Consider the following 22013-nt stretch of genomic DNA (forward strand, 5'->3'; position numbering starts at 1 on the left):
AAGTGTGTGTAAGTAATTATGCCTCAGCATGACTCCCTGCACAACACTAAGAGATGCTATAATTGCCATAAGTAGGCTCCAAGAGGAATCTACTTACTGTCTTTTACTGAAGGAGTGTGGATATAAGCCATTCACTTACTGCTGGGCACTTGAGAAAAAAGCATTAGTTCTTCAAGTGTACCCACTCCACCCCATTCAGCACCAGTCTCCATGGTAGTTTCCTCTCATTCTTAATATCTGTTCTTTTTCAACACCTTCCAATGTTATTGGTTGCTGCTGAAGTAGTGGTCCAAACCTAAGCAGCAATCCTTTAGCAATTCCCTTCAGTCAGAGCAGTTGATATGTATGTCAGTTTACCTGTCTGAAGCTGTTTATCTGAACTATTTCTGCTGGTTCCCAGTATAGGTCAAAGCTAATGTTTGTACTTCTCCACTAACTTTAAATTAATTCTCATTGGATTCCACAAGTAAAAATTACTATAAGTTGACTAACTCTTCATCTGTTATTTGTAGGGTGTAAAAAAATAACTTATGCATTCTACTTTTGCTTGTATCAAAACAAGCCAAAATTCTTCTGTGTAAGTATTTAACAGTAGAAAGAGAAGGAATTTTCATTACAGCTGCAAAATATTAAAATTACAGAAAAATAAACTTAAGTACTAGACTTAGAAGGCCAACCCATGTTATTTATGGTTCAAAGTGAACTATGCATCAATATAACAAAGCATTAGAGCATGAATTTGAGAAAAAGAAATAGCTGTTCTCTAGTGGGAATTTCACTTCAAGTATTTTAACTTTGGACATCAGTACATTGGGAACAAAATAAGTTCTGCAAATTCTAAGAGGATAATATCAAAACCACTCTTAGTGTTTCAAGCTAAGAGCTGTTCCAATACCATGCTGTCTTATCACTAGAAAGTATATTACTTTCTCAGATTAATCTTTGTTTTAAAGAAAAAAAATCACCAGGTATGTTTTAGTCTGTCCTAGTAAAAACAAAACATATGATAGTCTGCTGCTGTTTCTATCCCTGTAATGAATTCCACTATACATTCAATAATTCATGTTTGATCTCAAATTGAACAGGCTGTTGAGCAGACTTCATCTACCTTTGTAAGTTATGTACCAAGAAGAGATATCACTGTTCGGGGGCGTTTTGTGGTGTTGTTTTTTTTCTGTGGGAAATACTCTACTTAAATACTTGGACAGAATGAAGTACAAGGTGAACTCAGTGCACTCATAAACTGTGTCCTATGAGGTTCTGGATTTCAGAAATTCTGTGGTATTGTGATGGTATTTCCTGTATCATCATGGTATGCAATATGAATGGGAAAGTGCACTTCATAGCAGTGGTCATGCCACAAGCAGAGCTGGCCTAAAACATAACCAGGGGAATAACTAACAACTCACTATTGTATTTGTTAACATTGGTATCATGTAGTTGCAGTGCAAGATCTGTTTAAGTTAATAGAAATCCTAATGAGTACAACTAAGACACAGTATGATAAACACAGTAGGTGATGGATTATGATAAATATGCAGTTGTGAACAGGGATGAAAACCCCTGCTCTCCAGAGATGCTGATGGCTTTTTCACTTGAGCATTGTCTCTGTACAGTCATACAGAAATCCTGGGATGGGCTCCATACATGCATGGGCTGGACTTTGTATTTTTCTTTTCACACTTTGAAATTTTTCTCTCTAGTCTTATAAAGGAATATCAAATACAAGACTGAGCATTGGAAACAGATAAAAGTTTGCTGTGGGACCTTACAGTGAGTCTCAGTAAGTATTCATCATTGTTATACATAAATCTTTTCCCATTGCTTCTGTATGACTAGATGATAGGCAAGACTAAGTAGGATTCTTCATTTCAAGAAAGTCAAAGGCAACACAGTTCCTGATTTTATGGAGGCTAGATCCATATCCATGCTTATGAAAGGTGCTCATGAAAAGGGACAGTGCTGTGAGCCTGTGCTTTAATAATCTATCCATATCACTCACATTCAAAGCGGTTCCCCTGCATTTTCTTATGCAAGAAATATGTTGGAAAGGCCTTTCCAGTTCCTATGGCCAGGCCCTCTACTGCTCCTAGATAGAACAGCAATGTCTGCAACATACCTTGAGTGTTTCTGATAAAGACAGTTATTGATAAGTCTGGGATTCCTACTGCAAGCTTTGGATTCAAGGAAGCATCCTAGCTCAAGAAAAGAATGGGCTGAAGTGTGTGCTTACACTCTCCCTAAACTGAGATCAATAGCAATTTATAGTTCTGCAGAAGAAAATGTGGATAACAATCCTTGGGAAATGATCTCTGTATAGCAAAGGATTTTTTCCCCCTTGCAAATCTGTCCTGTAAAATTGAACTATTCTAACATACTCAGCTATGGTCTTGACCTATGTTCTTGATTTCAAAGAATAACACTGATCACAGTAACATGCAGCATGGACAAAAGCATCAGGTCTATAAACAGCAAGGTTTGTTGCTTATGTGTTCATGTTCAGACCATGTGTGTTCCAGCAGTTTTAATATTGACTATCTTTGATCTGGAGTCACGGGCTGCATGACCTGTAGCAGTCAAAGCACACCTTCTGGTTGAGTTTCACTGGAAAGAATCCATTTCCTATACTCTGAGACTATGCCACAGGGAGAAACAAAGCATAAGTAAGAAGAAACTATTGAGAAATTTGTTCAAAAGGTACATATCTGGTATTATCCAGTTCTTCATTGACTTTTTGGGATTAATTTCTGAAAACCTTCAGGCAGACTCAGCTAAATTTATCCTTTCACTTCATAGCTGTGGGGATCTTTCCCCTCACTTCCCCAGCACATTTTTTCCAGACTACAAGCCCACGTGTCTGACACAATAACATTGCAGATATTCAGACACATTTGAAAGCAGATGCATATTCCATCTGCCTGACTGCCTTGACACCAGGCACAAATATTTTAAATTTATGAATAATGAAACACAGGTGTTGGACTTTGCTCATGTTCATTATAGGTTTGTTTTTCTTGCAGCCTTTCCCCTTTGATGGACTGAAGCCTTTCAAGAGTAGGAATTCATCCTTGTCAGTTAAGGTATTCAGAATCTTGCAGGATGACAGCCCCAGACCTTCCAGGGTCTAGAAGACCTCTCTCCAAAGGAATCAAAGGTTAGATTCATTGCAGAATGCATATAGCCCTGTCTCACCTGCTGTCTAGTGAACACCACAGTCCTTGGCATGAGGTCTAGACATGCAGAAAGTGTTTGGAGGTGGCACACCCATGGCTAAAAGGCCAAGAAGATTGGCCAGGAGCTACTAAGTGTATTAACAGGTACTTGGAATGTCTTTTGCTCTGTACCTTCTCGGATCTTACCTAGCAAGCGTCAGTCTGCAAGTGAATGCAATTCAAAGACCTGAGCATCTTCCTAGAGAGAAATGTCTAAGCCAAAATAACTCCTCCAAAAAACCAAACAGCAAAAGGTCAATCTTTCTTTTGACAGATTGCTGGCAGTGCTCTTAGAAGCATTTTATCAACCCTTTTCTATCAGCATCTCAGATTCTGGGGCATTTATTCATTTCCTCTTTCCTATCTGAGAGGTGTTGGACCTCCAATATCTGTCTACCCTTTAGGTCATATACGCTTTGCACACATATGTACTTACCATGGCCGAAACAAGTAAACGGGAAACACAAGTTTTATCCTACCTCAGATGGGTACCAAACCAATAAAACAACAGTGGCATTCCCATTTTCTTCCTACTTTACCTGATAAAAACAGCATCAACAGACAGGTCTTCTCTAGTCTAATTCTTGAACATTTAGAGTGCTTTCCTAGGCTTAGTTAGAACAGCACTGAGTATCTTCAGGCAGTCCTTCAGTTTCCTGCTAACTTGGCAAATGTTTTCCCAGAAAGCTGTTATACAAATGAGGAAGCATCCTCTCTGTCACAGCAAGTTTCTAAAGGAATAAACATTCCTGGCTGAACTCCACAAGTTTCAAGATAGAATGCGGATTTTGATGGTATTGCATCCTCTAGTTAATGTCAAGGTTTAAAGCATATTCCTCTTTCCTGCTTGTCTTCCAAACTTGTTGATGCAGCTGTGAACCCTGTTACAATTATCTGCCTCTCCCTAGGCACTCTGCAGGGAGCAGGCACCAAAGAGCTGCCTCAAATATATAAACAAAAAAGTGAAGTATTTTTTAGATCTGATCCAGCATTTTCTCAAAGGCTTGGTCAAGCCTGTAGAATAAAATTCTGCATGGAAGGACCTTTGCATGTGTCTCTCTCTCTAATACACCTGCATATGAGGTACATCTTGTCTCATCTAAAATAAACAGTATGCAAGTATAGAAGCCCATTCCCAACAGTTCTTGGAAAGTGAACGAGAGATAATGAAAAACACATGACAAATGCTGATAAGCCTATCCCTTCAAAGAGCTCTATGAATAGTGTGATGACAGTGACATAAATATCTCTACTGAATAATTGTTTATAGTCAAGAAGGCTAACCCCATTTACTTGATGAGATCTAAAGATTTGCCCAAAGGATGTCAGGTTGTACATCATACATTCATTCTCTTCTGCTTCAGAGCTAAAATACACTTTAAAACATTACCATAACATACCCCAAGAATCTGACTGAATAACAAAGCATAGAGTGGATTGACTGCTCCATTGACAGCTGCTGCCAGAGATCCAAGCACCAGGTATGGCCACTCAGAGGCATTGTACTTCAAAATTCTGGTAAATGATACAGGCTTGGCGTCCTCCTCCACAACAGATTCCTAAAAAAACAGGTTGGATTCAGGAAGTGAGTGCATTCCCCCTTTCACAGTGAGATAAAACAGCCTAGTTTGTTAAACGGCCATCTCACACCCAATTTGTTGCTCTAGCTTTGTACAGGAGGGGGAAAAGATGGCTGCTGACCGGAGCTCTTTTGTAGGCCTGCTGAGTCACAAGAGGGTTACATAAATGACTACCTTGACTGTCCCTGGAGAAAAAGAGAGAGAGTTATGCCTTGTGCAGCTCTAATGATTCCAATTGTAGAGGTTATTTGCAACCAGTTCAAGATTGTCTGCCACTGAAACTCAGGCTGTTTCCTTTTATCTGCATCCAGATGAGGTGTGATGCAAAACCTAAACTTCCTCAAAAGCAGTTTGTGTCACTCATTGAATCACCTTAAATATTACTTTTAAGTATTGTGGGTGAACACATTGATCAGACTCTGCATCAAATTAAGAGGTATGGGATATAATTAAAACAAGAGAGATCTCAGAGTGATAGCTGGATTCAGGCTTTATACATGCTAATTATGACTCCCTAATGTGAAACATCCTCTGACTGTATGTTGAATTCCCATAATTATGCCCAGTAAGAGCAGAATATTCATCATCAAATTATAACTTATCCTGCAATTTGATTTGTCCAGAATTTTTCTAACACTTAGTGTGCTCAGCTCCACTCATCTCCCTCAGTTCCTAGAAATGCCCAGACAAAAGAGACACTGTGAAGACCTATCTGTTGGAAATATGCAAGGAGGAGTGGGTGGAAACATCTTGTATTTTCTCTTCCTTCTGAGTTAGTGCCACAGTCACAGCACTAAAGCCCTCTACTTATCCACAGAATAGACATAGCAACAGCAAGAACACTGACTTCTCACTGCTGCTCTCTGCACTGAACAACCACAGCCATGCAAATTGGTGCAGGGAGCATCATAAGCACTTTGGAAACCCACTGTGTATATTCCTACATATTCTGTATAAATATTAAGGTATGCTGCCTTTATTTTCTCTGCCAGTTGATTGCACAAGGACATTGACAGCAAAAAGACTCAGGGTTAAGCTGTTTTGAGGGAGTGTCTCTGCTCAAGTCTCAGGATGATTTTGAGACAAAAGAGAATTTACTCTTTACTGAACAAGAAGCAATGTCATTTGTATCACTGAGTGGCTATTACATTTCACAGACTGAACAGTTTGCTTTTTGTCAGTTAATTAAGCTTTTATGAATATGTGGTTTTCAACTAAATCTACAACATGTATCAATTCACCAAGTCATGCTCCTCTGCAAATTTATATGGACCAGCAAGCATAACAGCCATCAAAATGCAGCCTAGGGTTTACAGAGAGGTAAAAATTGAAGCTGTGGTTTTGTTTAAGCAGAGAAGAGAACCAAGCCGAGAGACATATCTGCCATAGACTCCTCTAACTGAGGCATCTATCTGTAAGTGCTCATTACCAAGGAATATAATCTGTTTGGTTGAAAATTTCCTAACACGGTATTGGACCTGACCTTTTTTGCTTTTCCATCATCTTCTCCATAAGAAGACGGAAGATACGTAGACTCTGCGTGATCTCCTCCTATAGATAATGGAGGGTCAGGGACCATATTAGAGAGCTGAGATCTTGAGCGCTCGCGAAGTGAAGCTCTGTAAAGAGGACACAAATGGTCTGTTCTTCACAGCTCACTAACATAATACTTGCTTGCAAAGCAGTGCAGTTTTTATATCAACTAAATCAGAATGCATTGAAGCAATTATTAGGAATCCCACACCTTTTATTTATTTTCTATGTTCTTTCAACTTCTTGAGAAAAAACATCACACAACAGTGGCAAATACTTTTCAAAATTATATTCCACTGATACCACTCAGGCATTGTCTTAGATTTACCATGCACTGTGTTAAGTAAAATTCCGGTGTGTACTACTGGATTTGCATGAGTTGTTAGGATGCCAAGTCAAATCATCATTACCATTATCAATAATGCAGTCTAGCAAAATAGGATGCTGAAACAACCCACCTCTATCTCTGACAAAACATGACCCTGTAATGTAAATGTGTTCATTTGCATATGTCTGACATGGGCTTGACTGAAAGAAATAATAAGTGCCTAGTACAAGACAGTCTGGCTTGTAAAATGCTTTAGCTTCCATCAAGGAGAAGCCATAATTAAAACACCCTTGCAGATTGCATTGATTTCTCAAGTGATTGCACAGCAAGTAATTTTTCAAGGGACTGGACTGAAAGTGCATTAGATATTACAAATGTGGCTGAATGTTACTAACAATAAAAATAGAGCATTAACACAGTAAATCAAAATTGGAATGTACTATGGATAGAAAGAGGAGCAAAATTAAGAGCCTTGCTATTTATCCATGGACTTCAATCAGTAACATTATTAGTCAACTATTTCTTTCCAAGTGAACTTTATCTCAGTAAAATTCTTGCAGTCTTTCAACTCCCTTTTATGCAACATACAGAGAAGTGATTTATTAGCACTATTGGGATTTTGAAATAGTGGGATGAAGTATAGAGATCTGGAAATATATTGATATTAACAACCATTTTTAAGACTCACCGCAAACTGGCCCGATAGCTTCCTCTGCTGAATGACTGAACTTTCTCAAGAGCTGGCTCAACCACATTATCCTCTGCAGCTGCAAAATATAGTATATGGAGCTCTTCAGTCAGTGCCAAAATTGAATGCAAACTAAATTTTCTGTGGCTTGGCAAAACAGTGCAATATCTCCAAGTCATAAATAGTTGGTAGAAGGAAAGGCATGTAATACAACCTTGCTACTAAACCTACATGTATCACAAGGTTTATATTTTTATTTGACTTCATGAATTTAACTGAATATTAGCCCAAGGACCATCTCACTTGGGATGTGACTGCTAAAGGCTTTTTCACTAGTTTAACTCCATAATTGCTCTCCTAAGGTAAACATATCCAGTGTATGATGCTTCACAAAAATACAACAGATCATTCTATTAGACCTTAATTTCCAGAAGCTTTGATTCAAATCAGCTTCTATCAAGATAGGGTGGTTTCAGCATACTCAGTAATTTGCTTGAATATCAAATGCAGCAGGTCTGGACTGTTGGCACTCCGTGGGTGGGTTGGCACTCAAATGATGGGTATTGCAAGTCAGAACTACTGTTTCAGGGCACATCTATATTAGGAAGGTCATTTAGTGCATATGCAGCAAAACCACTTTGGCCAGGGCTGTCAGCGTATGATTTCTATGAATGATACAATTTAGCCAGTAAAGAAGAAATAAAAAAAGCAACTAGTCTTTATTAAAACAAAAATTGTAAAAATCTGCATTCTGTGGAATTTTACATAATATAAAAAAGGAAACAAAATGCTTACTTTCTGTTTCTTCTCTATTAGGTGCTGTGTCTCCTTTGCTTTGCAAGGTCACCAACATGAAATAAACACCTTTCCTCTTCAAGAGTTCCTCGTGAGTTCCTCTCTCTACAGCCCTTCCGTGCTCAAACCCAACGATGACATCAGCAGCTTTGATGGCTGACAGGCGGTGAGCTATGGAAATTGCGGTGCGGCCGAGGCGAGCCTGGAGGGAAACAATAGCAAGAGCCCTGTTCCCAGGACAGCACACACATGTGGAATCGGCACCGTGTCATCTACAGCCTCGTCAAACTAACAGGACTAGCTCCAGCTGACTTTGACTTAAACGCCACCCATAACCCACAGAGGAGCATCTGTTTCTGAGCAAAGGCAGCTATAGAGTTCTGTTAATGTCCCAAAATAAGGACAAAAACTCTCTGTAAATAATACTAAGGTTCTACTTGTGCATGTGAAACAATTAGTAAGAAGAGCTTCTCACTGATTTGTTGCAATTCAGCAGCGCCCTCCACAGAGCGCATTAAAAATAATTTCTGCCCTTTCAAGTCTGATTTTTGTCATACTATAGCAAACCTTATGAAGTGCTTCTTGGACAACAGCTTCACTTTCATTATCAAGTGCTGACGTAGCCATATCCAGTAGCAGGATTTTGGGGTTTCGCAGCAAAGCTCGAGCAATAGCTATCCTCTGTTTTTGACCTCCACTCATCTGGCTTCCACCCTCTCCAACATGAGTGTCAAATTGCTGTGTGAAGGAAAAAGTGAAGTGAAAATGAAATAGATAACCAAAAAGCATGCTAAGCTTCTGGTGAAGACATTGGTATAATGTCTCTCAGATTCGTCCGTGGAGTAGACTTAAAAAAATTATTGTCTCTGAAAGACAAAACCATTGTTAGTGTAGCACATTCTAAGGACGACTGGTGAAACAACTTTCTTCATAAGATATAACATCATTTTGCCTGAACTGAATTTCCAGCTCCAAGACAAAAGTATTCACTGGTAAAAAGGTGAAACATTCTGGTTCAACTCAAAACAACTATATGAACAAAAGCTGAAATGGAGAGGAATTACCCACTTGCTTTCTATCAGATGTCATGCAAACAAACTTTTCACAGAGCTGGACTTGTCTGCTGATGGCCTGTGACTCATGAACAGTGTCTGTGATTCATGGACATCATACTCAAGGGGCCTTTTGTTCAGGTAGAGAATTAAACAAACACATAAAGCTTGGCATATTGAGAGACAGGATAATTATATCCCCCTAGAGCTAACGGTTTTTTTATTCTTCCATTTCCAGGAAATAAACATGGGCCTTTAAACAGCCTTTCTATGAATGGTTTCCTGGAAGCCTGGAAACACACAGATGGAGGATAAAAGGTATGTACTCTGACTGTTAATGGTACTTGAATCCTGTCAATGACATTCACAGTCGTAACATGTCATTCGGAGAAACTACTTGAAAAAATAACTATCTAGGAAAGTAGACAGCCCATACTATCCTATATGGGCTTTGCAAGGAGGAATGATTGAAGCCCTGTCATCATAAGGGGAGGAACTGGGGAAGAGGGAATCTCCAACTAGTTTACAAAGCTCATACAAGATGATGAGATTGTGAGTATCAGTACAGACTACTTAAATAACATATGCTGGCTTCTGAGAGGCTGGGCTCTACATTGCTTTTGGCCTGAGCAGAAACAACCAAAGTATCTATTTTTAAATCACGCTATGATTATTACCTTAATATTGAATGTTGCACATATGATTCCTGACAAACTTATTGTTCTCGGGGTTGTTTTTTGGGGGGACTTTTGTTTGGTTTTTTTAACTTGATAACATACATATAGTAAGACCTGATTAACTGTAGTCAAAGGAAAGGTTGCTGCCTACTTATGTGTATTAATCTTCTGCCTTTCCACCTGAGCACAAATTGCTGCAGAGGGGGAGGGACAAAAAGATTCTCTGTTTTTTCACTAAATTCTGCCAAACTCTTTACAAGGCAGAGCATACCTGTGGTAAGTCCATAATGAAATTGTAAGCATTGGCCTGTTTGGCTGCTTTGATTATATCTTCCATAGTGGCCTCATCCCGACCGTAGCGAATGTTCTCTGCAATCGTGGTGGAGAAGAGCACTGGCTCTTGTTCAACAATCCCAATCTGCGAGCGCAGCCACTGGATATTCAGGGAACGAATGTCATGGCCATCCAGGGTAATCTACATAAGCCAATTAAAATACAGACACAAATTTAAGAAAAAGAGTCAGGGAAATTATCCCCTCCAGTTCAAAGAGAAAGACACAATGGAAATGAAGGGCCTGTGATGCTGTGTTTCCATGACCAAGGTAAAAATCAGCTTTCATCACAGAGGTGGCAATGCAGTGACAGTAGTATTGGCTCTAGGAGTTGTGCTCTTTGATTTCATTTCCCATTGTTGCTTGGCCTCAGAAATAAAACCACGTGAAAAGTAAACACAAAAATTATGATTATATGTTTACAATAAATTGGTTCTTCGCCTTTCATACATTCAAATACAACGTACATGTGATTATGTGTTTCTATTTGATATAGAAACACATAAATAGAATTAGATTGTTTACAGATGTAATTTATATTCTTAGCCAAGCTATTAGTAAAGCGATATTATGGATTAATGTTTAAGTGTTCAATACCGTGTTTTCCAGAAAACACCTGTTACTCCTGAATTATCATACCTACAGTTTTTACTCGGATTTAACACTGAATTTTTATTTTCTCCTGTTTTTCAAATAATTATTTTCATAAGACTGTTAAGCACAGCCTTATAAAAGAAATGCACAGGAGGATATTTCTCATATTTAAAAATAAATTTTATAAAAGGGGGAAAAAACAAAAAAACTAAATGTCTTCCTTTCCATCTTGGAGGAAAAAAACACGCCATTCTTTCAAGTTCCCAAGACTGAAGAAACACATTCTAGGCTGGTACACTCACCATGCCTTCAGTGGGGTCATAGAAACGCTGGATGAGCTGTATAGTTGTACTTTTTCCAGCTCCACTAGCTCCAACAAAAGCTGTTGTCTCCCCAGCTTTAATAACCATATCAAGGTTATCCAAAATCTGGAGAGGAAAAAAGCAGAAACAGAATCTATCCATTCTAATTCCCTCACATTCATACAACCGTATACTCTGTATCTTTAAATGGAGATTCAAAGCCATTTTACAAAATCCAGAACAGTATTATGAGGAAAGAGGATAAAGCAAGCCACATATTTTCACATGGTTTGAAGAGTTTGTAAATGCAGAGTACTCATTTCCACAACAGGCACGCAGATTTTGATCTTTTTTTCTTCCTGTTGTTCAGCATTAAAAATCAGTCAGTTAATAGCAGTAGAGAGCTTTGCAATAAATTCCCTTTAAAGGTCTGGTAAAACAGAAATATTAAGAATGTAAGAGTGAAATTCTGTAGAAAAATCAGATACTTCATGTGCTTCTGTCTTTAGGAGCAATAGAACTCATTTACTTGTCCAACAATATGCTTTTCCAAGAAGAATTTGTCAATTCAAACACAGTAGTAGAGAAATTATGGCGTATGCAGCCAATGTTCCTATACCTTTCCTGGCATTTTAATGGACCCATTTTAACAGTGCATTCCCAGGATAATGGAAAAGTTTTATAAAATCTCCTTGCACCATTCATCTGTTTACTTTGGTCTATTCCTGCACAGGTCAATAAAAGTGCATAATTGGTGGTAAGAGACACTGCAGGCAGGTGAATTTGTCTGAAATTACTAGGAGTTTATGTTCAGCAGCAAGGAATATGTTGATGTGGTAATGGACGTGTCAGAATGGTAAAATACGTAGAAGGGTAGGGAGAAGAATCTTTTAATAGAAGAATTATTCAGTCTACTTTCAAACAAAAGACTGGGCTTCTAGAAAAGATTTCTACTGAAAATCTAGAAATTGCTGGCAGAATCAGGGTATTTTGATGCTTTACAATAATTGTGTTCACAGGAAGGATGATGAATAATTACCTTTATGTCTGGTCTGGAGGGATAATGGAATGTTACATTATGAAATTCAATTTCACCCCGTACTTTATCCAGCTTGTAGCCATCTTCTGACATGCAGTCAATGGTGGGTTTCTAGGATAGAATTTATTGTGTTATTTATTTGCTGTTAAACAGCCAACAGTGCTTCAGTACATGAATATTCCTAATGCCATACAAAGCCATGGCACTTCTGTTTGAACAGCACTTGGCTGCATGGAGCCAGCTGCAGGCTCTGCCCCAGGGACAGCAGGCAAGGGCGTGAGACTGAGCTCCACGGTGATGGGGAGTTGCCACCAAGGGGTAGTGTGGGCAAGGATGCACCCTCTTCTCATGTCAGGCTTACTGCAAATACCACAGTCAAGCACTCGGACAGCTTTTGCTGGAACAGAGTAGCTGACTGAGGACAGCAACTTGACTCAGTTAATTTGGCCAGCTCCTTGGGAATAAAATGGCACTACCTCGCTGACATAAATGTCCTCTCAAGGCACCGAACAACCAATTCACTGACAAAAATCTGCACACCTCACCACTTTGCATTTAAAACACGCATCCTTGCACACTCAGTCCTAAGAGCTGGAATACTGATTTGAAGTTTTCCCATGAAGTGCTTTGGGTCTCACATACCTTTAGTCAGGCCATGGGTATAGTGGGCTGTTAGACAGAAGCAGAGAACTAAGAGAAATTTGAGGAATCCCATAGAAATAAAAGTTTCTAAGGGTACATTTCTGAAGCATGAAAAACATAGAATGAATTAAAACTACAGGAACACCAATATTTGATAACTGAAATGTGCATGATTTTTTAAATGGCCTAAGAGATTGAAGGGAATTTTAATATGAGAAATATGTATGTTCTAAGATGTTAAGAACATTTAGAAGATTGGTTCCTCTTTAGGAATATATCTTTCACTGATCCTGCAAATGGGAACCTCAGAATGACTGCAAGTTCAGTGCCAGAAAAAAAATCTGTGTCAGGGCAGAGCTCTGCTTGTACTGTCTAATCACGAATCTACAAGTGTGGCAAGCAGATGGCTCTCATTTTTGTCACCCTTTCTCTAGACAGATATAATCTCACTTTGGTTTGCTTTTTTTACCCTAAGGTTATCTGACTTAGCCTTATCTTGAATTTTGTGATTAACCCTTACTGTTACAACTCATTATGCTTTTAATTTTTTCTCTCTGAAAAAGTTACCTAATTCATCTCTTTTTCTGTTTATCTTAGAGCTTTAGCTTATGAAGCGCATTTATAAGGCATATGTTTTATTGTCATTACAGAAGTTTGAAGGGTTACTAAAAAGTCTATTAGCATTACCACAACCCCTTTAGTCTGTTTTATATACCCTTAAGTGCTCTATAAAAGACAAGTAGCATTTTAATGTGTTTACATAGCTTTTAAGACAGTAAAGTCTATCAGTCAACATAGATACTACTTACTATTAAGAAATCAACAGTACTTTTCCAAGCACTAAATTTATAAAGCTGTAGAAAGTAATCCTCATCAATAAATGCCAGTGGAGTCTCAGGCTCTCTCATACAACCTTATTTCAAGTATCTGTCTGTCTAGCTAATATTTTGATTAACATGTATGACTGCTGCATGATCAGTGCCTGTGGACAGGTGACAGAGGCCACCTTTGCCACTAATGCCAATAGAGCCACAACTTTTGATGCCATGTGGAGGCTGGGAGCTGGGTGCTTGCTGCACGTTTGGTTGCAAAGTGATCATTACTGCCTCCCAGTACACTTTCCATGGGCTAGCACTGATAAGTAATTGTATGGAAGGAGAAATTGAGTAAGGAACAGAAGTAACTGAGGTAAAACTTCATTATTCAGAAGCAGGTCACTTAAGAAATCTGCCAAGATGTTCTTTGAGCCCATGAGTATGCTGCTAGATCTTTCTATTGCACAGTCATTTTTTCTTTAATTGGATTCGTTTTTCCTCATTTACACAGTAGATAGAACTAGTACCACTTCAGGCTTATTTAATAATTTTTCCACAGCTTAGAAATGCATTACTTACTTTATCTATTGTCTCAAAAATGTTAGCTGCAGCTCCACGACCAGTGGCAAAGGCTTCCAGACAAGGAGATGCCTGGCCAAGATTTAACGCTCCTACTAAAACACCAAAGAAAACCTGAAGAAATTGAAAAAGAAATTAACAAAATATGACATCATATTTTTATTACAGTTTACAGTTTAGACAGGCAAACCAAATCACAGTGGCTTAATGACTTCTAGTGCATCTGCTGAATGGTAATGATTCACCATATGAGCATTATTAGCCAACAAGAAAGCAAACAAATGCATTTTAGAGGGTATTTTCAGTGTCTTTCACAACTTTGCTTGAGGCTAAAGTAAATGTATTATCTTATAGTTGCCTTGGCCTAACAAATTGTGCATGCAAGTATTTACTGAGATGCCAGTGCTGTACTTTTAAGCCATCTCAGTTTGACTGGGTGCATGTTCCTTGAAAGAGGGACTGGAACAGAACATTGGTGGGAAGTCAATTATTTTGGGGATGTCTTCTACCAGTAAGCAAAAAGAGAAAGAAGCTTAAACCATTGTACTACAACCTTTGTGTATTGCAGTTCCTGTCTCTTCCAATACTCACAAAACTTACTTCTGGAGGAGGTACCAGCTACAGAGAATATTTTTTCCTCTGTCTCACAGAGAAATGAACTGCAAGAGTTGCTACCAACCCTGGAGAAGCCACTTTTTGAGATGACATTATTCTGTCAGTGCAAGTGGACAGTCTCTGCAGGTAACACACACCCAATGTGTTAATTGTTCTATATCCTTTTCTAAGAACCAAAAGGAAGAGTTGCTCACTAATGACCTTCTCCTGAAAGCACTAGGTTCCCCTTTTTGCTTAAGCCGAGGACAACATGAGAGAAAATGAGCCACGGCATCCACTCTTCCTGGAAAGACTGACAGACAATAAAGGCAGCTGAACATAGTAACAAATATCAGAGGACACTTCAGTTCAAGAATTCGGCCTTGGTGCCTGGCCTTACAGACCAGAAGCAAGTGAAATTATAGCCTATCAACCAAAATACCAAAAATGTTTGTTCAAAATTTCATAAGAGCTGTCAATGCTTCATTTCCTGTGAAGGGGGTTTTATTAAGGTTCTTAAATGTAGAAAGGAACCGTCTAAGACTGAAAATGCTGGCAATTCTGATACAAGACAGGGGCTTCAAAGAACAGGACTCTGGAAGATGGTGAACACAAAAAGATGAAGGCTTATTTACCACTCATATACTACACAGATGCAAATGCATTCATTGTCTGTTGCTACAACAGGGGGAAATGGGGAAACTGCATTGTATTGTAAGTATAGCTTATCTTTCTCAGTGCTACATTCCAGTGTGTGCTTTTTAATACTTTTTGAACATTTTTTTTTCCTCAGAATTTACTCTATTTCTCCTTAGTTTTTCAGTTACAGAGGTGGTTTGGCAGAACAGATTATAACTGTTTGGACAATATCTTTTGTGTAGGCTTTTGGTTCATTTTCTTGCTCTTTTGTAGTTGATAGTTTAAACACTCAGCCTGCACACTAGGAGATATGTAATGTAATGCATGGTATGTAATCCTTTGTTCTAGTCTGGCCTGAGAATTCTGCTAAGAAGCAATCAAGGACTCAGCTGGCCTTTTGGATGCAACACAAACAATAGTCAGAATAAATGAGGAAAAGTGCATAAGGAAACACTACTGCTGAGAAAGGAATAGTACACAGGACTTAGTTCTCCCTTGCACCACAGGGATCTTTACTGAGAATAACCCTATAGCTTAAATGGAGGAATCTACTGTACACAAAGTACTGCAAACATCTACACTGGGACTGTATAGGTCATGACGTAAGTTCCTAGTCAGCTTTACTACAAAGTAATTTTCTTGTGTCAATGATTTCCAAAGCAAGGAGGTTATATGCATGTCAGAGTACATCATGGACATGAGGGAGCAGGTTCTGTACCTCTGACAGAAGAGGAAGGGAAGGCAATACTTAGTGTATATCAGTGCAGAATGGCTGGTGCAGGACACTTTTTGAGAGATCAGGAAAAGCATATTTCTATGTTTTGTACCTACAAATCCTCCCCTCCTGCCCCCTGCCAGACTAGGAGTGTATGATAGAAAACATCAAGTAGAAGAAAGATGACTGGAAACTGAAAGGAAGGGGAGCTAAGAGAGAGTCTCTCCATTGACAGCTACAATTTTTCAGCTACGGGGTAGCTCCCCACTCTTTGCCATTTGTCATTTGAAAGCACTGAACTGTAGTTATCATGTGCAAGGCAAGGAAATTGCTCACTTTGTTTTTCACAGCACTACTTCATATCAAGTACTAGTGTCAAGAGCAGGTGCAAATGATTCCCTATTGGGGACATCCTCCTTGAACAGAATGACTCAAGTTTACAATGTTCTCAGAGTAATTTGCCAAACTCCACATAGAAGGAGGCTTTGCACTGTGTGCTGCTGGTGGTTGGGAGCGCTCAGGGTGGGCAACAGGCAGAGAAGGAGCAAAACTAGATACCAGATACCCAGGACTTACTAAGGTCCAGGAAAAGTTTGCTCTGAGTTCAGACTGGACTCTGCCATTTGGGCAGTCCTGGCTTAAAGCAAATAACCAAAATATCTGTAGTTGTAGGTTTTGTTGCATTTAGGCCATCAGTGTCTAGATCTTCTGCTGTGCAGAAGTGGATGCATGAGTGCCATGCAGGTTAGCATGGATTTTTACATACACAGCGGGAGCCACTGGCACGTGGGGTTTTATCCACATACTCATTTACATGTCCTTTGTAACAATAAAGCAGCAGAAAATGGTTTTTCAAAGGAACAGAAAGTGTTCATTCCAGAGAGGTTAGATTTGACAAAACTTTCTTTTGTGAGGTTTCTCTTTGCCACAATGGGGTTTTCCATCACAAAGTTCTTCAGAGAAGCCAGCATCCTAGAAGACACATGCTGACCCACAAAATGGGAAAGCTAGTTTCAGACCTCTGACAATTGTGTAATGGGCTCTCAAATGAAAGCACTATTCTGATCACAGTAGGTAGTATTTCAAATCTTTAAAATAAACATAGATTTGTTTTTTAATCTTAATCCAATTGTGTGTATACTTTCATACATATACTGAGTAATGATCTTTAAAAGACATACACAGTGTTTGTTACCAATGAGTCACCAGATACCAGAACACTACAAATATGTTTTCCAGAATTATTAAAGAACTGTCCAGAAAAGTTGCATCAAGCTAAAATGGGTACCTGCAGAAGTGTGCCAGGTGAATACTCTTCTTCTTCAAGGACAAGTTTCGAGCCATACCAAAAGGCTAATGCATAACTTAGGAAAATTATAAGCCACATGTAACCAGTGAATAATCCCATTATTATTCCTTTTCGAATTCCCCAGTGCTGCGCAAACACCAGATTCTTATCATATCTGTAGAAAGAGAGAAAAATAAAAGGGAATTAAATCAATTTGACAGAAATTTCAAAATTAGCAAAGACCAACAAAATGAGGCATCTTTGATGACAGCAGAGTGTACACATGAGGTTGATACAGAATCACTCTGAAGTGAGAGATCACTGCTGAAACCAGCAGTGCTCCTAAATCACAAAATCTTTGTATGTTTTTGTGTAATAGGCACAGGAAAAGCCACATTCACTGCAGATACTTTCACCACAGGGTTTGGAGTTTTAGCAGAGTAACAGTATTTGAGAACTGGGCCAATACTTCAGAGCACATCCTACAGCCATGTTATGTTTTCATAAAATCTAAGAGAAATTCACAGTTTAACATCATCAAATCATGTCTTGCTGAAACTAGTTCTATTACTTAGCTTGAAAGTACCCACTTTTCAGGTGTGCTGCAAAAGTGATACATCAGACAATGTTTAGGCAGAAATATGACAGTATGTTCCTGCAAATAAGAATGAATTGAAATAGTATTCCTGGTGTTTTATTTCACTGACATATAACACTGATTTATAAAACTACTTTTTCATACATTACTTGAAACCTAAATTTCTGAAACATACCTGCATATGTCTCAAAGCTAATAGTCATAGTTGTAGAATATAGAGATCAATTGGTGTGAATCTGCCATGCACTACAGCATTTCATTGCTTCAGGAAAAAGAAATCAGAGATCTCACAGTTTGTTCAAACAAACCTTTCAACTTCTTTCTTCTCCCCACCAAAAGCAGCCACTGTTCTGATGGATGAGAGCACTTCATCAGCCACAGCTCCAGCTTTTGCATAAGCCTTTAATTCTCGGCCTGTTAATTTTGCCACAGCCTACAAAAGCATAAGAAGTGCTGGTTACACCTGAACTGTAGGTACAGACAAGGACAGTGATAAACAGTGCTGGCTGTCACACTATGCTGCCTGCTCTGCACGAGGTCACCTCCTGCTCTCCAAGCAGGCTTTTATTAGGCACACTGCACACTCGAACACTCATATCTTCTAGTATACTAGGGCATATTCCTTTGTAGCGTATGTTTTGCAACAGCTCTCTGCCCCAGGTAGCTAGAAAAAGCAGCTGACAACACCAGTTTCCCACCCTGCCTCTCTCTCTGCTGCTAACTGGGCTTAAACAGATTTCAGACTCAGCATTGTGCATAGTGGGAGGAAGACAAAGCTTAAGCGACAGGAAGAAGAGGTAATTGTAGTGATGGGGGAGGATGGAAACAGATGTTGCCCACCACTGTGCTTTGTTGCTTAGATGGCAGCAAACAGGCTCCTGCACAGCAACCCAGAGCACACTGCTTACTTAGGCTCAAAAAAATGCTCACATTAATGAAAGAAAATGTAGTCATGTACAATTCTACACAGTGAATTGGCTTGGGAATGAGATATCATTAGAAAGTGTAAAGTGTCATTATTTGCATGCTCTCTTCCAATACCCTATCCCATCTATTAGCCACTTTTGGAGACAGGAAACCAGGTTACATTGACCTAGGGTCTGTTTTCTTTACATAAAAAACAAAGACTTAGGCTGGAAAGGCTCATAAGGAGGAAACACTTAACAGTAGGTATGTGAAAGGAAGGAGAGGGTACAGATAAATAAGACTGGCAAAAGGAGAAATTACCAATGTAAAGGGGAATGAGCTCAGAAAGATATTGCAAATGAAGGAAAAACATTTTGGGTTTTATTTCATTCCCTGCCAGAATTCTGCTCTCCCACTTCACACTGAGTCATTATTCATGTCATCTACTTGCAGCCAGCATAAGGTGCTAAAGGAGAGCTGGAAGACAAGAAATTAGTCACAGTTACATTACAGGTTTGATAGCAAAATGATAGCAAGCTGTTCCTGATGTGAAAGAAATTAGATCGCCAGAGGGCTGAAGCCAACAAGAACACAAAGGAGGAGCAGGAAGCACCCATCCCTGCTGAGTGTAGGAGAGGAGGTGGGAGGGCAGAGGATCTTGCAGTTTCCCTTTTCACTCTCCTTCCTCTGCACAGTGACAGGAAGTTTGTAGGAAGTGGGTGAAGGCAAAAACACACAATTGAGAGAGGGTGCAGCAGCTTCCAGGAGAAAGAACAGCTTGAGGTAAGTTTTCAACTATTTTACATCTCTAAAACTTGATCGTCCTCAAAAGTCGCTAGTTTACATTGAGAAATCTAATCCCATGTCAAATACCATCTAAGCCAGATGTGCAGTAATAGAGAGAAGGTAAAGGCCAGGTTCTGATCTCAGCAACAATAATATCCATCCACAAGACCCACTCTCATCTTAGAAGCAGGATATACTTACACTCTCATCTTAGAAGCTTACACTCTCAGAAGCAGAATATACTATTCTGGGAAAGCAAAGTGGGAGCAAAGCCCACCTCCACTCCACACACCTCTCCCTCACACCTGACAAGTGCTGCTGCGACCATAATCTATCTCTCTTGACTTTAAAGTGGTGGAATGGACTTCACCAGTCCTCAGCTCTATGTCATGATCTTCTCTGCGCATCATTTCTCAACACGAACCTTTCACAATTCACTTACCAAGCCATAGACAGCTGCTCCAACCCCAAGCAAAGGGCTGACTGCAATTATAACCAAGGTCAATTTCCAGCCACTGACAAATCCCAGGAGGAATCCACACACAAAGGTGGTTATGCGCTGGATAAATATTGCTACTTGGTCAGCAATAGCCTCATTAATTTTGTTAACATCACTGGAAAAAGAATAAAACAACAAAAATCAACAGAAGATTGATGAGCATACCTTTTGTTTGTGTTGCAGGTCTTGGCCACATTTGGGTTAGTTGCTTTTCCCTGTAGAGGGCCCTTCCTCATCCCTGTTCTTTCACTATCACCTCTTACAAAGACCCTGGGCTACAGTGAGAAAGCCTTTGCAATGGCAGAAGGCTTTTAGACATGAATACTGCAGAGAAGATAGTGTCCTTTCCCAGGAAAAGTTGTTCTAACAGCAGACTCATTCACTAGTTAGTTTCAAACGCTAGGGCAGAGACATCCCAGTTGGATGCAGTAGTAAGTTCATTGATATATCAAGTGAAATTACAGTCCTCTGCTGAAAAATGTAAGAGTGTTGTGTAAAAGAACATGTTTGTATTTCTTCTGGCAAATGTTTTTGCTATCAAGAAGCTTTCTGTAGACACAGTACAAAGTTGTTCAAAAACAAGGGAATAAAGTGTTACTTATTATACAAATACATGCTTAATTCCTAGTTTTCCAAATAAATTCTTCACAGCAACTTACATGTGCAATTTATTTGTCATAATAAACCCACCACAGATAGATACCAGTGAGTAAAGGCAAATAAAATCCCCTTCAGCTACAGAAAACTCTTCTGCAAATGTGACCCCAATGATGCAGGCACAACTGAGAACAGCCATCTCCAGTCAGCGTATTCCCCCTGCAGCCGGTCAACAGGAGTGACTACAGAGCAAGCCTTAAACTCTGTGTTTTTCAGGGCTGACTGTTTACCCAGGGTAAGAAGGTTTCTCTGACTGCCCTGGGTCCCTGTCTAAAGGTAAGTGCTTCTATCTTCTTTAGCAGAAGACTCACTCTTTCCTTTAAAAAGCCAACAAAAGCAAATTTGTGTCCCTAATGTAATTTTCCTTTCTGAAAAGTGAGAGGGGGTTCAAACCAACAAGTTCAGACTCAGGGAGTGTGCACTGGCAGCCAAATTATAGATCCCTCTGAAAGGACAGGGCACTAAAGGAGAAGGGAGGACAGGACAAACCCAAAATGAAAATTACCCCCAAACCCATCAAACCTGCCCTCCCCCCCATATTTACTGCAGGTGAGGCATGAACAGGAAATAATTGTGGCTTAACAGTTATGGCACTCAGTTCAAAGACGTGGGAGCTAATCAGTCTGGTTGCTGTTCCCAGGAACACAGCTATATTTACATTAAAAGGTGTTTGTTAAATTATTGGCACTCTGTAGTATTTAGGAGGAATTGCAAAATGATTTCCACGGGATATGTTTTTTTCTAGATTACTTACTCAGAAATTCGGGTGTTCAGTTCTCCTACAGATGTACAGTCAAACCAGCCTATATCCATCCGCATTATTTTCCTGAAATAAGCCTTCCTGATTTTCTGTATCTGACGAGCTGCAGACATAACCCAAAAGCAGATCTGGGAAAAACATAAAGTGACTGATAAATTGCAGTAAGTCTTTCTACTCCCAAAAATGAGAAAAAGCAATTTGGCTAAAATGGGAAAGAGCAATTTGGCTACTGATAAAATTACTATTCAGGTAAAATGCATTCTGGCTACATAGGCATGATAGTTGTTTTGATCTTTAAGTAATCCAACCATTTTACATAGCCTCCAGATCAAGCATTTGTTTCAGTTCTAGTAGGAGGAGAGGAGTGTCGGATTCTAGAAATTTAGAGATGAAGAAAATTCCA

The 22013-nt window shown here is 39.3% G+C and overlaps 1 protein-coding gene across 9 annotated transcripts in view; it reads right to left on the reverse strand.

Moving 5' to 3' along the window:
* The window catches only part of ABCB11 (ATP binding cassette subfamily B member 11), a 64043-nt gene that overhangs the window by 11065 nt on the left and 30965 nt on the right, over nt 1-22013 (reverse strand). For all 9 annotated transcript variants that reach the window (XM_071562139.1, XM_071562140.1, XM_071562138.1 and 6 more), the window contains 13 exons: nt 21605-21738; nt 20137-20308; nt 18311-18435; nt 17405-17579; nt 14169-14282; nt 12133-12243; nt 11094-11219; nt 10137-10340; nt 8704-8874; nt 8137-8338; nt 7342-7420; nt 6276-6411; nt 4613-4771 (listed from right to left, as the gene is read on the reverse strand). In XM_071562139.1, coding sequence (XP_071418240.1) covers nt 4613-4771; nt 6276-6411; nt 7342-7420; nt 8137-8338; nt 8704-8874; nt 10137-10340; nt 11094-11219; nt 12133-12243; nt 14169-14282; nt 17405-17579; nt 18311-18435; nt 20137-20308; nt 21605-21738 — 1908 coding nt within the window. The remainder of the gene's footprint in view (nt 1-4612; nt 4772-6275; nt 6412-7341; nt 7421-8136; nt 8339-8703; nt 8875-10136; nt 10341-11093; nt 11220-12132; nt 12244-14168; nt 14283-17404; nt 17580-18310; nt 18436-20136; nt 20309-21604; nt 21739-22013) is intronic.

The sequence above is a fragment of the Pithys albifrons genome, chromosome 8, assembly GCF_047495875.1.
Source record: "Pithys albifrons albifrons isolate INPA30051 chromosome 8, PitAlb_v1, whole genome shotgun sequence".
NCBI classification, from domain to species: Eukaryota; Metazoa; Chordata; class Aves; order Passeriformes; family Thamnophilidae; genus Pithys; species Pithys albifrons.